The sequence below is a fragment of the Pristis pectinata genome, chromosome 31 (genome assembly GCF_009764475.1).
Source record: "Pristis pectinata isolate sPriPec2 chromosome 31, sPriPec2.1.pri, whole genome shotgun sequence".
Classification (NCBI taxonomy): Eukaryota; Metazoa; Chordata; class Chondrichthyes; order Rhinopristiformes; family Pristidae; genus Pristis; species Pristis pectinata.
In genome coordinates, this window is record NC_067435.1 from 4,874,807 (window position 1) to 4,889,940 (window position 15,134).

Consider the following 15,134-nt stretch of genomic DNA (forward strand, 5'->3'; position numbering starts at 1 on the left):
TCTGTACAATTGTTAGTTTTAAAAGGAGTAGAGTCATAAATAATGGTTAACAAAATTGGTCACTCTGAATTTAACCACAAGTTAACTTGAGTGGAATAAATACAAAAGCGGAGATTAAAAGAATCAGTAATGTTTACCTCCTGAGAAACATGAACTTGCTGTAGGGCTTGTACTGATAACTGTTGAACTTGGCTGGTTTTAGCAGCCTGCGGTGTTGTTTGTACAACTGATCTCTGCAGAGGCAAAATAAAATCAATTAATTCTGCTTCCAGCTTGAGCTAAGTTTTTGAAGGATCACCTTTTGCAAGAATATCTAATAGTTAATATTTTAACAGCTACTATTATGCAAAGACCCAAATGGATTGCTGTTTGAGAATCTCTTCCCACTGCTTTTAAACTGAGTCCAGTAATTTCTTCATTCTTAACACAGTAGAGAACATGATAAAACTGGGAATGTCTTCTTCTGTTGAGAACGATGGGAGCATTTATAACTTCCAATGAAAATTTCAGTGATTTCTATCCTATTGTGTTTGAGATGAAACAGGTCAAAATCAACTGAAAGGCTGATCTTCAGGTTTCTATTCCCTGATGATCCTCTGACTAGAACAGGGAGCTGTGCTCTGGGAAGAGGAAATACAAGGTGGTGGGACCAAGAGGAGCTAAAAAGAAATTTTATTAATAGAATGTCCTAACCTGAAGATGATTTGAAAATCAACTTCAGGAAATTTCATTTTGAAAGTTCTCTCCCTGTGATTTGCTGCCATTTAACCTTACGAGCATTTTAAACTGCTAAAATGACATATTATTATTCATAAACAATAGATATCCTGAGGTTTCCCATTTTCTTTGCTGTTTAAAAATTATTATTTTGGCTCTCTTTATTAGTCATAAGTTCTCTTTAACATGAATCCATGAAAAACACTTAGATGGACTGTGAGGAGAAAACCTTGCCCAAGAAATATAATGGCGTACTACAATAACATTAGGAAAATAGATTTTGTTTTAATATTCTGCATTAGTTATCTTTGATAAAACATCTAAAAAACATCAAGGACTGGACCAAAATTTGAACTAAAACAAAATCAAATCCAAATGTCATAGAATAAATCTAAGTAATTAGCAGGTATGAAAGCAACAAGCTGTATAAAGACATGTGGTTAGATTTATGTATTTTCAGATCTCTGGTTAATTATTGGAGCCAGTAAAATCACTGAATTCAAAGTCGAGTCCATAGGGATTGAGGTGCTGTTACATTGAGCTTTGTCTGAGCAACAGTTTCAGTTAACCCAGTCATTTCACCCTTGCAGCTAATATTTCCAGCATTCAATATTTTCTTTTGCCTCTCTTCTGATAATTTCAGGTTTCTTTCACATCAACTTGCCTGATATTCTTTTTTTTAGTTATTCTGTAGCCTTTACTGAACTCTTTCTACTGGGCCCATACCATCCTTGTCATTCACCCGCGTCTACCTTCTGCCCTATCTCAGATCTTCTCTTTTTATCTAACTCCCCTTCTTCCTGTTTTAGATGTCTCTCTCCACAGATTCTGGCCCAAGTACTTGCAATATGTTGCTTTAGGTAGGCTTTTGGAGTACACTTAACTGAAGGCGGAGCTGGGACGGCTGGTAGATATTAAGAAAAATTGTCCCAGAATGGTTACACAGAAGACAAACCCTGCACCACAACACCCTGAATGCTAATGATCAACAAATACTATATCTATTGCAGAAATAAAAAAACGCGCAATTCACCAGGCTAACACATTACTACCATGTTGAAGGAATTTTGCACTGCCAGGTTGGGACTCAGCTGCAGTACCACGTGTAATTATGCAAATCAAACTTTAGGAAGAATGAAGGGTATTTAGTACAATATTATGAGAGATAGGGGATTCTGGCTCTGTGAGGTGATTACAGAATCTGGGGCTAGTTTCCTTAAAGATTGAGAGAAATTTAAAAGAGGTTTCAAAATTATAATGGGGTTTGGCAGAGTAAAAAGGAGAAACTGCTTCCATTGACTGGTTTAGCAGAGGACACAGAGTTAAGATTAGCATCTTAATAATTACAGTCAAGAATTAGAGAGAATTATATCTCCACAGCAAATTGTTATGATTTCGATGCAGTGCCTGGAAAGGTGGTGTGAACAGGATAAATTGGAAATTGAAAAGGAAAATATTTACAGAGCCTCAGGGAGAACCATGTGCAGATTGTCTAAACTTGTTTTTACCGAATGAGGGCAATGTATTGCGCTATTAATCCAATCTAAAACAACTATTACTGCCAAGCAAACAGCAATCTTCATTGTTTAATAATCTGTATTTGCTAAAGTTTTTTTTGGTTCTTTTTTTATTCAATGTAACTGTAATGAAATTAGGTGAGTTGAAAGAAACTATAGCACTCCTCAAGGTTGGAATTTTGCTTTTAGAAGTACAATTCTTAAGCATTGACATAGTTTTGTTTTGCTTATTAGTAATAAACCATTACTAAATTCATCAAATATGTCAACATTGTCATGGAGAACATACTTCCAGAAAGTTCTGGAAAACACATCATCCAAAGACAGACAACAGAAAAATATAATTGAGTACCAATTTTTTCAAGATCCCCTCATGCAATAAATAAAATTGGCATTTTCAGTACAATTAAAACAAAACAATAACCTACACAATAAACCTTTAAATATACCTGTAATATCAAAATTAAATAATCTACTCTCAACATTGAACATTTACGAATTCAAGCCATAGTAAAAAAAAATCTCTGAAGGAAAACACAGTTTTGTTTACTGTATCTTTCAAAGACTGACAGAGAACCAGGTAACAGTAAAAGTATGTACACAACATAACACTTAAAATATTGACTGTGGAGTATACTGACGGTTTTCTTAATGACAATGAAAAGGCATCCTAAGCGAAAGCTAAATTAGTACATTTTATCACTACTTGCAACTAATAAGTGTGAACAAAGGTGACTACAGAATTCCTGATTTATGCTTTTTAATATGATTTTCACAAAACTGCTCTACTGAACAAAATAAAAAGGGAAATTCTAATTTAAACATACTGCCCACAGCTTTTATCAGTACAGACTGACATTGCTGAATTGACAGCCACAATAGGCACTACAGTCAAATCTTGAACTTTGCAAAATATACAAGTAAACTAGAGCATCCAAGAAATCTGCCCAAATACTATAAACAATTATTTCCTACTCTTGGAATATCAACCGCACTTATTACCCCAAGAATGACAGCCATTACATTGGGGAGTTTAATTTGGAGCTTTTCATTTGAATGAAAAGGTAATGAGAAGAATTGAGTTTCTACCACTCTCCCCAAACGATGAGGGTTATAAAACAGATAAGAAAACTTAATTGCATTGGTTAGAAACCCATCAGTTAGAAAGATTTTCACCAAAAGTATGAAAGAAAAGGTTAAGCATTTTTTTTTTAAAAATGAGCATTCTGTAACATATAATGCCCTACCAAGAACAGTGGTAAAATCAGATTTCATTGTATTCACATTAGAAGTAGAAAGGGTTAAAGTTTACCTTAAAGATTTGGTTGAAGTATAAGGCAAAATCAGGGAAATGACAATAAGTGGACAGTTCTTTCAGAAAACTGGCATAATCATGTTGAATGGTCTCTAACTGTGATGTTAAATACTATGCTGCTGCAACTTTGATATACTTTCATGTGCCAGTCACAAGAAAAATCTGAAATTGGCAACAGCCTTCCAGAGACGTAAAAGAATATTTAGAAAAAACAACCAAAAACACAAAAACGTGGACCATCACTAGCCTAAAAACCATTTGAACAAACAAACATTTAATAAACCCATTAACAGTTTGTGGAATTTACATTGCCATGCAAACATATGCCAACAGTGGTGTAAAAATCAAACCTAAAACCTAACGAATACTAGGACAAGATGAGCAATGGTGTAAAAAAATCTGAAGACTTAAGAGACCGCAGATGCTGGAATCTGGAACAAAACACTGCTGGTAAGCAGCATCTGTGGAGGCAAAATTTTGGGTTGAGATCCTGCTTCAGGGCAGAGTGTAGGGGGAAGATAGCCAGTATATAGAAGTGAGAGAGAGGAAGGTTGAGACAAGGGTTGGTAGGTCACAGGACCAGATGAGAAGGGGGGTGGGGGTAGGGGAGGGGAATGATGGGCACATGGAGCCAGGCGGGGAAGGGGATAGGTAGGGTGAACCAAGAGAGAAGAATCCCAGATGTATAGTTATGTCGGTGATGGGCAGATGGAATCAGGCAGGGGGAGAATAACGTCCAGGAAGCCGGGGGGGGGTGGGGTGGGGGGGCGGAGGAAAATGAGGGATGGACAAGGAGAACAAAAGGGAGAGAGAACCTGGGTGGACTGGTGGGAGTGGGAAAGGAACAAAGTGGGTGTGGATTACCCAAAACTGGAAAATTCACTGTTCATATCATTGGAATGTGGACTACCCAAGCAGAATATGAGGTGTTGTTCTTCTAGTTTTCTTTTGGCCTCATCCTGGCAGTGGAGGAAGTTAAGGACAGATAGGTCGGTGTGGGAATGGGAAGAGGATTTGAAATGACATACAACCAAGTTCAAGATGGCTGTTGTGGACAAAGTGCAGATGCTCGGTAAAATGGTTGCCTAGTGAACGCTTGGTCTCGCCGATGTAAAGGAGGCCACATCGAGAGCATCGAATGCAATAGACCAGGTTGGAGGAAGTGTACGTGAATCTCTGTCTCACCCGGAAGGACTGTTTAGGTCTCTAGATGGTGAAGGAAGAGGTGTGAGGAAAAGTGTTACACCTCCTACAGTTGCAGGGGAAAGTGGTAGGGGATGGGAAAGGTGGGTGGGAAGGGATGAGTGGACCAGGGAGTCATGGAGAATAGCCCCTGCAGAAAGCAGAAATGGGTAGAGAGGGGAAGGCGTGGCTAGTGGTGGGATCCATTTGGAGCTCACGGAACTGCTGAAAGATGATATGGTGGATACGGAGGCTAGTGGGTGAAAGGCATGGACCGAGGAACTCCGTCTCTGTCCTGTCTGGAGAGAGAGGGGTGGAAGTAGACACTCAGGAGATTAAGGAAATGCATGTGAGGGCTCTATCAACTATAGCAGAGGGGAAGCCACGTTTTCTGAAGTAGAACATTTCAGAAGTCCTAGAAAAGAAAGCCTCATCTTGAGAACAAATGCAGCAGAGACAGCCAAACTGAGAGGAAGGGAGTGCATCCTTCCAAGAGACGGGGTGGGAGGAGGTATCATCGAGGCAGCTGTGGAAGTCAGTGGGTTTATGGTAGATAACGGTGGATAGTTTGTCTCCTGAGATGGAGACAGAGAGATCCAGAAAAGGAAGAGAGGTGTCAGAGATAGCCCAGGTGAATTTTAGGGCAGGCTGGAATTTGGTGGCAAAGTTGATAAAATTGACAGGTTCCACACAAGTGCTGGAAGCAGAACCAATGCAGTTGCCAGTGTAACAGAGAGAGAGGTGGAGGTGGGTGCTAGAGGAGGTTTGCAGCACGTGGTGAACAAGTGTAGCTGGGGCCCATGCAAGTGACCACAGCTACATCTTTGATTTGTAGAAAGTGGGAGGAATTGAACCCTATGTTCCTTTTCCACTCCCACCAGTCCCCCTGGGTTCTCTCTCCCTTTGTTCACCTTTTGTATCCCTTTCTACCCCTCATTACCTAGATTCATTACCCTCCCCCACCTGGTTCCATCTGACCATCATCCCTCCCTTATCCATCAGCCTCTGTCTCCACCCTCCCCTACCCTGTTCTGTTTAATTGACCTCCCCTCCCCTTAGCTGTTTCCATCTTTCACCTCCCAGCCTCAGTCTCAACACTCCCCCCTCCCCCATCTGGCCCAATTGCCCAAACTTCCCTCACCATCTGGTTCCACCTGTCACCTACCAGCCTGTCTCACTCCTCCCTCTCACTTCTATATACTCGCTATCTCCCCTTACATTCTCAGTCCTGACACAGAGTCACAACCAGAAATGTCCACCATCCATTTGTCTCCACAGTTCCTGCTTTACTTGCCACAGTTCCTGCTTTACTTGCTGAGTTCTTCCAGCAGTTTGTATTTTTGTTAAATAAAATGCATCCAAATGAAAGGAATAACTAATTTTGAAATATAATACACGACAATCAATCACTTACTCTTCAAAGACTGAAGTGGTTGACATCAGGTGTATTTTACAATTTATTGCACATCAAACGTAGAGGTTATTACTTTCTAAAGCATAGGAAGCATACTATAAGGTTCTAAATTTAAATTTTATTTACAGCGTGGTAACAGGCCCTTCTGGCCCAACGAGTCCACGCCGCCCATTTTAAACCCAATTAACCTACCCGTACGTCTTTGCAATGTGGGAGGAAACCGGAGCACCCGGAGGAAACCCATGCAGACATGGGAGAATGTACAAACTCCTTACAGACAGTGACGGGAATCGAACCCTGATCGCTGGCGCTGTAATAGCGTCATGCTAACCGCTACGCTACCATGCCGCCCCTACTTGTACTTTCCAATTTTCCCGACTTTAACACGTCAAGAACATTAGCTGACATAAAACTATGATGAAAATTGAGTGATTTCTAAGTGAGTAATGTTGACACAACATTGGATTTGAACAACCAGAAAAATAATTCAAAGAACATGCATAAAGATAACACAGCATTGCTGATTCCACATTAACCAAACAAAATTACAGAAGAATTTTGAAAAATATTAATTTTGTTGTAAACTAAAAAGAAATTAGTGTTACTTGTCATTATATAAGGCAAGTAGAAACCAGGATTCCTTTGAAGCGTACAGAATCACTTTATGTAAAGTAATTCAAGTAGAATGCAAGTACATCACATAGGTGAAGGCACAAGAACTATAGAGCGCTTCCAGAAAATAAACAGGATATTCAGTATAAACTGATCACAAAAGTTAAACTTTTCTAACTGAACATTCTGTCCAATGAAGCAGAGCTTGCATTTACAAGTATAACTGACTATAATGATGCTCATCATGATGTGCAATGGATTCTGGAACAGTGTTAGCTGAGAAGTCCATAAAATGGAAACTTACAACAAGGTAAACATAAGGAATAGGTATCATTCCTACTACCAGTTATCAGTACTGTATTAACCACCCACAGCTATTAGTGCCTCATTTATTATTACTATATATAAATTTAGTATTGAAAGTCAAATCTGTCTTCACTAACTAATTATTTTTGTTCTCATTACACTCATCATTCACAACTTGAATATTCTTCACAACATCTAGATATTATTATTCAGCGGCATCAAAAATGCACTGTTAAATTGTTATTGCTCCACATTTGATACAATTTATTCATTAATTTTTTTGGACCCTTTTCTAACATTATGGAATTATTGCTCTTTTAACCTTATTTATTGTCATTCCTAACTAGAGTTGACTTTTGATTGGAATTAAAATCATATTCCTCATTGCTAGAATAAACTAAATGCAGAACTTGTACTTATGCATCAGTTTGTGATAACGTTGTGCCGAATCAATTCATATTAGAAACATACCATTGACAAATGGTGAAAGGTGTGATTCTTAGGTTTATTCAAACAAACACAAAGTACAAGCACTCAGAGCTTGCACAATACACTACCAATCAAGACACTAGGTGTCAGTATTGGGTCAGATTTTTGGCACCCAGCATTCTACAGCACCTAGACTCAGGATCCCTTTTAATTGCAAATTTTGGTCCCAGGTTCTTGTGCTGTCCCAAGTTTCAGTATGGACCCAAATCCTGTTTCTACCATCTCCCTTCTCTTCCCTCTGTTCTCCTCCAATGGGAATGTTCCATATCAACAGCCTGGTCAAGGTCTGACCTGTTTTGGCCTTCTTCGTCCCATTCTGACTGGACTAATAGTTGCCATAGCATTGCTTTCACCAATGCACAGTCTCTTACCTATCAGCAGTGAGTCGGCCAAGTATAGATGATTGCTCTTGATTAACCCTGGATGATCAGTTTCGAGAAGGACCTCATTCTTTTCATGAGTCAGATGGTCTCATGACTAGGCTTTATCACATAGGTATTTCTCTATCTTAGCCTAGACCTCTTGTCATCTTTCTTAATGGGGACTTGGGTACCACCAGAGACATTTTCAGAGTAGGCACACTGTCTCTAATCTCATTACAGGTTGCTTGGTCTGGTTCCAATCATAATATGTCTACTACACATTCGTAATGGTCACAGGTGGGATGTCAAAACAATCCCCGATTCAGAATTTTATGACCAATCAATCTAGACACCCAATCCTTCTGTTGAGTTCATAGCAACCTCCTGGCTTATTATTCTTAGAGTGCTTGACAGACCATTAACCACCTCTGTATATGGATACCTTCAGATGCTTGTTAAGCCTGAACACACTATCCAATCTTGTAACCCATACTGGTTGCTTTAACTCTGACCATCACAGCAGATACTGGTGATACAAAACTACAACCAGTGTAATGCAGTGTTTTCTGAACTTTCCTTTTGGTGAAAATGCTTATACCCTTTAAGCACCGAAAGGAATTTAGCAAGACGTTTTCCCCCATTAAAGTCATGGGAAGCATTTAACCATAGCTTCAAAGCGATTTGCGGGTTTGAACATTTTTTGTGGATTGGACTTGACTTGAAGGAATATCTACAGGTTTCTTAAAGTGCAAAGAGATGGTATGCTTATTCAAAAGTTTAGCAAACTAAATGTTGGGCATGACACTTAAGTATATTACAATAAGGCAGATAGGTACATTAATCTTCTTATAAAAAATATAATGGGGTTATTCCAGGACTAGTTGATAATATGAAAAATCTATTATGATTGAAAATAAGCAACATTTTACTTCACTGAGCAGATACTAAACTAATTCCCTAATATTATTATTCCATTTTAGCAGAAGACAGTTCCAGTGCAAAAATCAATACTGGTTCTCCTTCCTCCATTTCTGCCTTTTTTTTTTCCTTTTAATTTGCTCTAGAATCTTGAGTGCAGTTCTACAAGTGCCAAGCATTGCTGGTCACATACAAGCTGATACAGGTTAATTCTTGAAGTGAGTAGTGACTTAATATCAATAATGATGGCTTGGTGCTATAAAGAAATACATATGAGAATCAATAAATACTAGTCTGGATTTTGCGATTAACAGAAATGAAATAGTGTTCACAAGTATCAAGTGACCTTTATGGTGTTGACAGTCCTTTTTTGATATTGGTTGTCATCAACTCAAGGAGATCCCTGATGTCCAACAGCCACAATATCATCAAGCTGGCTGAGAAGCCAATCATATTAAAGAATTTTCTCTGACACTATGCCAGGGAGGAAAAAGGAAAATTATTGTTCTGAACATTTTACACAATGCTATATAATGACGGGAACATACATATATGATTACAAACAAGCTGAAATACCATAAATAAATTTAAGGTATTTTGTTTCAAATAATTGAGGAAATTACAATCCACTTATTTAAAAATTAAGCATTTTTTTTTGGTTGAGAGTTTGCCCGGCAGTAATTATGTCTTAGTACACCATTCTAAACTCACTTGGAATTCATGAACCAGAAAAGGGTATTTTAAAGCAAGACTAGTTCATAAATAGATCACTTTAATTCAACTGATTTTACTTGAGTCTTTTGCAAAATGACAGCCTTTGGATGATCACTGAACCACTGCCAGTAATGTTGAAATTTCTGTATTAAATGCTGCAGGTGTGGAAATCCCAAAGTTGCTCTTAGTTTCAGTGTGATAACCACGAATGCTTATAGTTCCAATATCATTACTGCAAAACCTAAACTGCAGTTTCACTAGTCAGCCAATTCAGCTCACAATGTTAATCTCTCACAGAAAACCTTTGGTACTTAACAGTTCCTTCATTTATGTCCTTCAATATGATTCATTCATATTACTACAATACATAAAAGATATCCAATCAGGATCAGAGCAGTTTGCATTCCAGTTATGCCATTTTTCATGTAGTGACAGTAATAGAGAACAGAAACCATTATAAATGTAATACAAGATCATTCTGAAATCTATTTACCAACTTTAAATATTTCTCTGAATCAGAATTATCTAAGATCAAAATTATCCTTCAGTAAAACTTTCAGAACGTGTGGCATCCCCTATCCATTGACTAAATTAACATTGCTAAAACTGTTACCTGATGCATTACTGCTACCTGCTGGACTCCCGGCAGCTGGAGCTGCGGGAACTGGTCCACTTTCGACTGCACAGCATTCTGTACTAGAAGCCTCTGCTCAGGAGAAAAGTAATACATTATAGAGAATCCAACTTAAAAAAAAAAGCACTCTGAAACAATTATAATGCGGTGAAGGGTAATTCAGTCAACATTTATACCCAACCCAAGTCTGAACTTCCCATTCAACATCATTGCCATCTGTCATTGAAAAAACTACACCTTATTAAGTCCGAGGTAGGCAACTGTTAGTAATCAACTAATCACTGCTACACTCAGATGAATACTTACTGTATATTGTAAACATGAAACAATTTCATGTACTTTGATGTACAGAAGGATAATTAAAATTGGCAGATTTTTGACAGTTTGGACTACACTTTAAATATTCTCCAACCATATATTCTACTAAGACACACTATTCCTTGCAGCAAATTGGTGATACTCAGATTCCATAATAGACAGGTCAATCCTATCCTGTCTGCTAACTTGTAAGGTGATGGACAGTTTGGTCCTAATATTCCAAGTTCTATTTCAATCACAGAAGTTTATCACTAAGCATTCTTAATTTGGCAAGAAGAGCAAAGTACTAAACTACAATCAATGGTATTCTGTGCAGTTACCATGAGATATATTTGCCTTTGGTTAGAAATGCCGCTGCAGTTTTCAAAGAACTACTTTTTCCATTAATTAATCAGTTACATACTAATACTGCTTTCAAACTAAAATTTGTCAGGAAGTAAATTTTGGATGGCCAATAAATAGTTTTATTTTTATTGTAATTTCCAAAAATATACATAACTGCAGCAGGAGCTCCAGAAACACCTTTCAGAAACATTTATGGCTCTCCAGACTATGCGATAAAAATGAAATAAAATGGTAGGTAAAAACAGACTTTTCTTTCATTGCTACTCATATGCTAAAATGATTATAAAAACTTTGTTCCTTAAGCATATTCATGACCGTGATATATAACAATCTGCATAGAATCCCTACGCTTCTCTGCATGTACCTATATAAAAAAAAGTGATGCACTCTTATTTAGTAAGAGTTTTTAATGTAAGCTATGTAACTAAATCACTTTCTAGATGCATTTGGAATGTGCAAGAGGTTGAAGTTGTCTTCCTTGTTAGCCTAACCATGGCTACCAGCCTGGATATGAAGTCTCTCCTGATGTGGAATCAACCCGCCCAAGTCTAATGGAACTCTAAGCAGTAAATCACACTCTCAAATGATAAGTTTTTGTCAGACTAAAGCAGATGATAATGAAACGAGTAATAATATTAGCTTTGTAAATTCCTTAAAAAGGGAATTCACAAGCTCAGATGGATGTAGTTATAGCTGATTTGTGAGCTTCTGCAAATAACGTTCAGGACTATTGCTAAGGAGTAATTTGGCTTTGTATAAACAGTGAAGCTGCAGCTTGTTTTACATCTTTTTCTATTTTAATATTTACTGGCCCAAAAGGTTATTTTTTTTAAACACCAGCTGGAAAATTGAGTTTGTGAGTATGAAAAATATTAATTCAATTCAAATGGAAGAGAGAGGAGTTTTCAATAAAATTAATAAATTTCTTCTCTGCCTCAGAGGGAAAGTATGCCATTCCCATGGAAAATGCAAGAATGGTGAAAAATGCATTGGAAAAACTGCAAAAATATGTTTTCTTCTGGGAGGACATACCTGCAAACACCCCCAGAAAATAAATTGTTTGCCTTTGACTTCCTACATTTTACTTCTCTCCCCAATACAAATACATTAGATACATCTTTAATTGCATTTTCAAATTCAGTAATTACTTTATCCTGATAAGCCTTAGACTACAAGCCATGCCAATTTTGAGTAGTCACTTTTACTGTCTAATTCAGCAGACTTGGAAGATTGAAAAATAACTATTATAGACTTCTTAACCAGCACGTTTCTTATTGATACAGTTTTAAATTGCATATAAACTGTTATAATCTTGATTGAGTCATTGCTTAATGCAAAAACTAAAATTATTAGGGTAAATATTTGCCTTTGGTTGCTCATCTAGATGAGCATAATAGCATTGGCTGCCCCTTACATGAATTTCCCAAAAGTCAATTCCATTGCCTTCACTGGCAAAGAGTAAAGATCCAGAGAAACAAAATAAAAAGTAATATGGCTTCTTACCAAATGATTGATGAGTTGGCTGAAATTCTTTACAGAATATTCAACATGGCATCATAATTGAAATGTGTATGCATTGTCACAGATCATACAGCAAGGAAACAGGCCCTTAAGCCCGTGCAGTCTGCATAGACTACCAAGTAACCATTTTACACCAACCCTACATGAATCCCACTTTATTCTCCCCACATTTCCATCGATTTCCCCCCCCCCCCCACCAGAATCTGCCACTCACCAATGAATTAGGGGCAACTTACAGTGGTCAATTAACCCACCTATCCTCAGGACTTTGGGATGTGTTAAGAAACAGGAGCACAGGGAAGAAACAAAGGCCATCTCCGGGATAATGTATAAACAGGCAACACCAGAGGTCAGGATTGAACCCGGTTCACTGGAGCTGTGAGGCTGCAGTCCTACCAGCTGCAACACTTCTCCAGAAAAAAAAGTTTAATATAATTTTGACGGAATAGAAAAAAAATGTATTACTATAGGAATGTATATTTTAAATCATCAATTTTTAATTGTAATCAGGCAAAGAAAATCCTAACATGAAAAGTCACCAAATGGATTATGTTTTATTCTTAATTTACCTTTTCCCACCTTTCCCAGTGAAATCAAGCACAACACAGGGTTAAATTGTATTTATGCTACTGTGGAGTCATAAATTGATCATGTGTCTTGGAATTAATGTTGTGCAGCAAAAAAATATAGAGAACTATTTAGCACTCTGCCAAGAGCCTTTGGCACTACCAAGTTTTTCACTTTTTCTGTGGTTGATACCTAGCAACTGTTTCTCTGTTCATGGCTCTTTTGTCTCAGAATCAGAAAGCTGCAGGTTCAGGTCCCAATCTTGATATTTAAATGCACAAATGTAGACTGACATTTGTGCTGCACTGCACAGTCACAGGGGCTATCTTTAGGATTTGACATTAAGCTGAAGCCTCACTAGCTCCCTCAGATGACATAAAAGATCTCCTTGCACTATCTCAAACAAGCAAGTTATTCCTGGTATTGTGGACAATATTTATCTCTCTGGCGTCACTACTAAAAATTGATTATTCAGTCATTATCATTTGCTGTTTGTGGGAGCTTGCTGTACACAAATGATCTGCGTCTCCCACAGCAGTAATAGAACTATTAAGACCTTTAGAAATGTAAAATGCTTTGACATGTCCCCAGATCATGCAAGGTACCATATACATTTAAGGTGCTATTGAATCAGGAATTTCAGTTTAAAGCCCTTTTAGCATGAGGGATTTCCATCTCTTCTATCTGTGATGACTTTTGCCTATTTTTTTCTCCTATGGGGGGAGGCATTCAATATATTCTCTTTAGAACACTCGGAGGAATTAATTGTTCAGAATATTTACTCTCTTGAGCTAATCCTCAGTTTCAAAATCATACTACCTTGTTGTGGAACTGAAATAATTATATTTTGCCTCTGTGGCCACAGTTAGTTTCTCTAGAATTCCAATAACTCACTTTTGTGTCATCTTGTATTCACTTTCTTCCAGCAGGATATATATTTATTTTATCTTCATTCATTGTTAATTTGTTCAATTAATCCACAGATATTTAGAATGAATTTGTAAACTTTATTATAGATTTATCTGGTTTGCCCATTATTATTCCATTAAAGATATTCTGTTTGAATTCTGAATTGTTGCCAAATCTCTTGCTCCAATCCATTTAAACCTTCCTTCACATCTATCAACAGAGCTCTTTTAAAAGTATATAATTTGTTCAAGATTTTAGGTTTCCTTGGGCTATAGTTTACGCATAATCTGACCATTCTATGACTACTACCCTTAAAGGTGCCATTTCCTGCATGGCATAAAACCCAGACAAGTCAAAGGAAATCAGCTTGTTAACTACAATGTGTTATGTTAATCACATACTGCATAACTTTCAATTTAGCAGGTCTCAAAAAGAAACAGAATTCATTTTGAATATCACAAGCTCTACTTAATACTATTAACTTACACATATGCTAGTGTTACATGTAAAACCTAGAGCCAAATAGTGGACTATCATTTTGCTTGTTGTTCATTGATCTATATACTTGAGAATAAGAGATGACCATTCAGATCCTCAAATCTGCTCTGCCATTAGATTATGGCTGATCTATACCTCAACTCCACTTACCCAACTTCACTTGATATTCCTTTGATAAATTGAAAATTCCATTTGCAACATTCCACTGTTTTTTTGGGTGAGCAAGTTAGATTTATGGTGACCTTTGCATGAAAAAAAGCTTCTTAATTTAACACCCAAGCGCTAAACAGATGAAGCTGATATCTCAACGAACCTCCAAAAGCCATGCAATAAAGATTTTAATCATCATGAGTGATGGCAAACAACTGAAAATGCATAATAATTTCTCAGTACTATTTAAATAGAGCTCAATTTCTAAACCAAACTGGAGAATTTTTCCAGTTCTACTGGCATTATATTAGTAGCACACCAGAAGATTCCAAAAAGAAAGAAATTAGAAATAAATATTAAATTAAATATTTTGTGGGGTCTCACATTTTTAGAAGTGTCAAATGAATTCAATTCCCTGATTTGTGTAGTCAGATAAACCTTGTCTAAAACTAAGAATGAATGATTAAAGATGCTATTACCAATAAACCATGCTCAAACAAATTTTCTGCAGTCTAACTGACAAGACCCACATCCTGTAAAGGAATATTAAATCAGTCAGTCATTCAATGTTCTTTATTCCTATTGTGCACATCTGTGAGAGGGTAAGTGACAGGGTTAGTAGTCTTCAAGAGGTTTTGCTGTGAAC

At 37.2% G+C, this 15,134-nt stretch overlaps 1 protein-coding gene across 6 annotated transcripts in view; it reads right to left on the reverse strand.

Moving 5' to 3' along the window:
• The window catches only part of rfx1a (regulatory factor X, 1a (influences HLA class II expression)), a 109,338-nt gene that overhangs the window by 38,619 nt on the left and 55,585 nt on the right, over positions 1-15,134 (reverse strand). For 5 of the 6 annotated variants that reach the window (XM_052042127.1, XM_052042130.1, XM_052042131.1 and 2 more), the window contains one exon: positions 138-233. In XM_052042127.1, the coding sequence (XP_051898087.1) occupies positions 138-233 (96 nt within the window). Of the gene's footprint in view, positions 1-137; positions 234-10,159; positions 10,186-15,134 lie in introns of those variants that run through there. The other variant, XM_052042133.1, reaches the window with a different exon arrangement.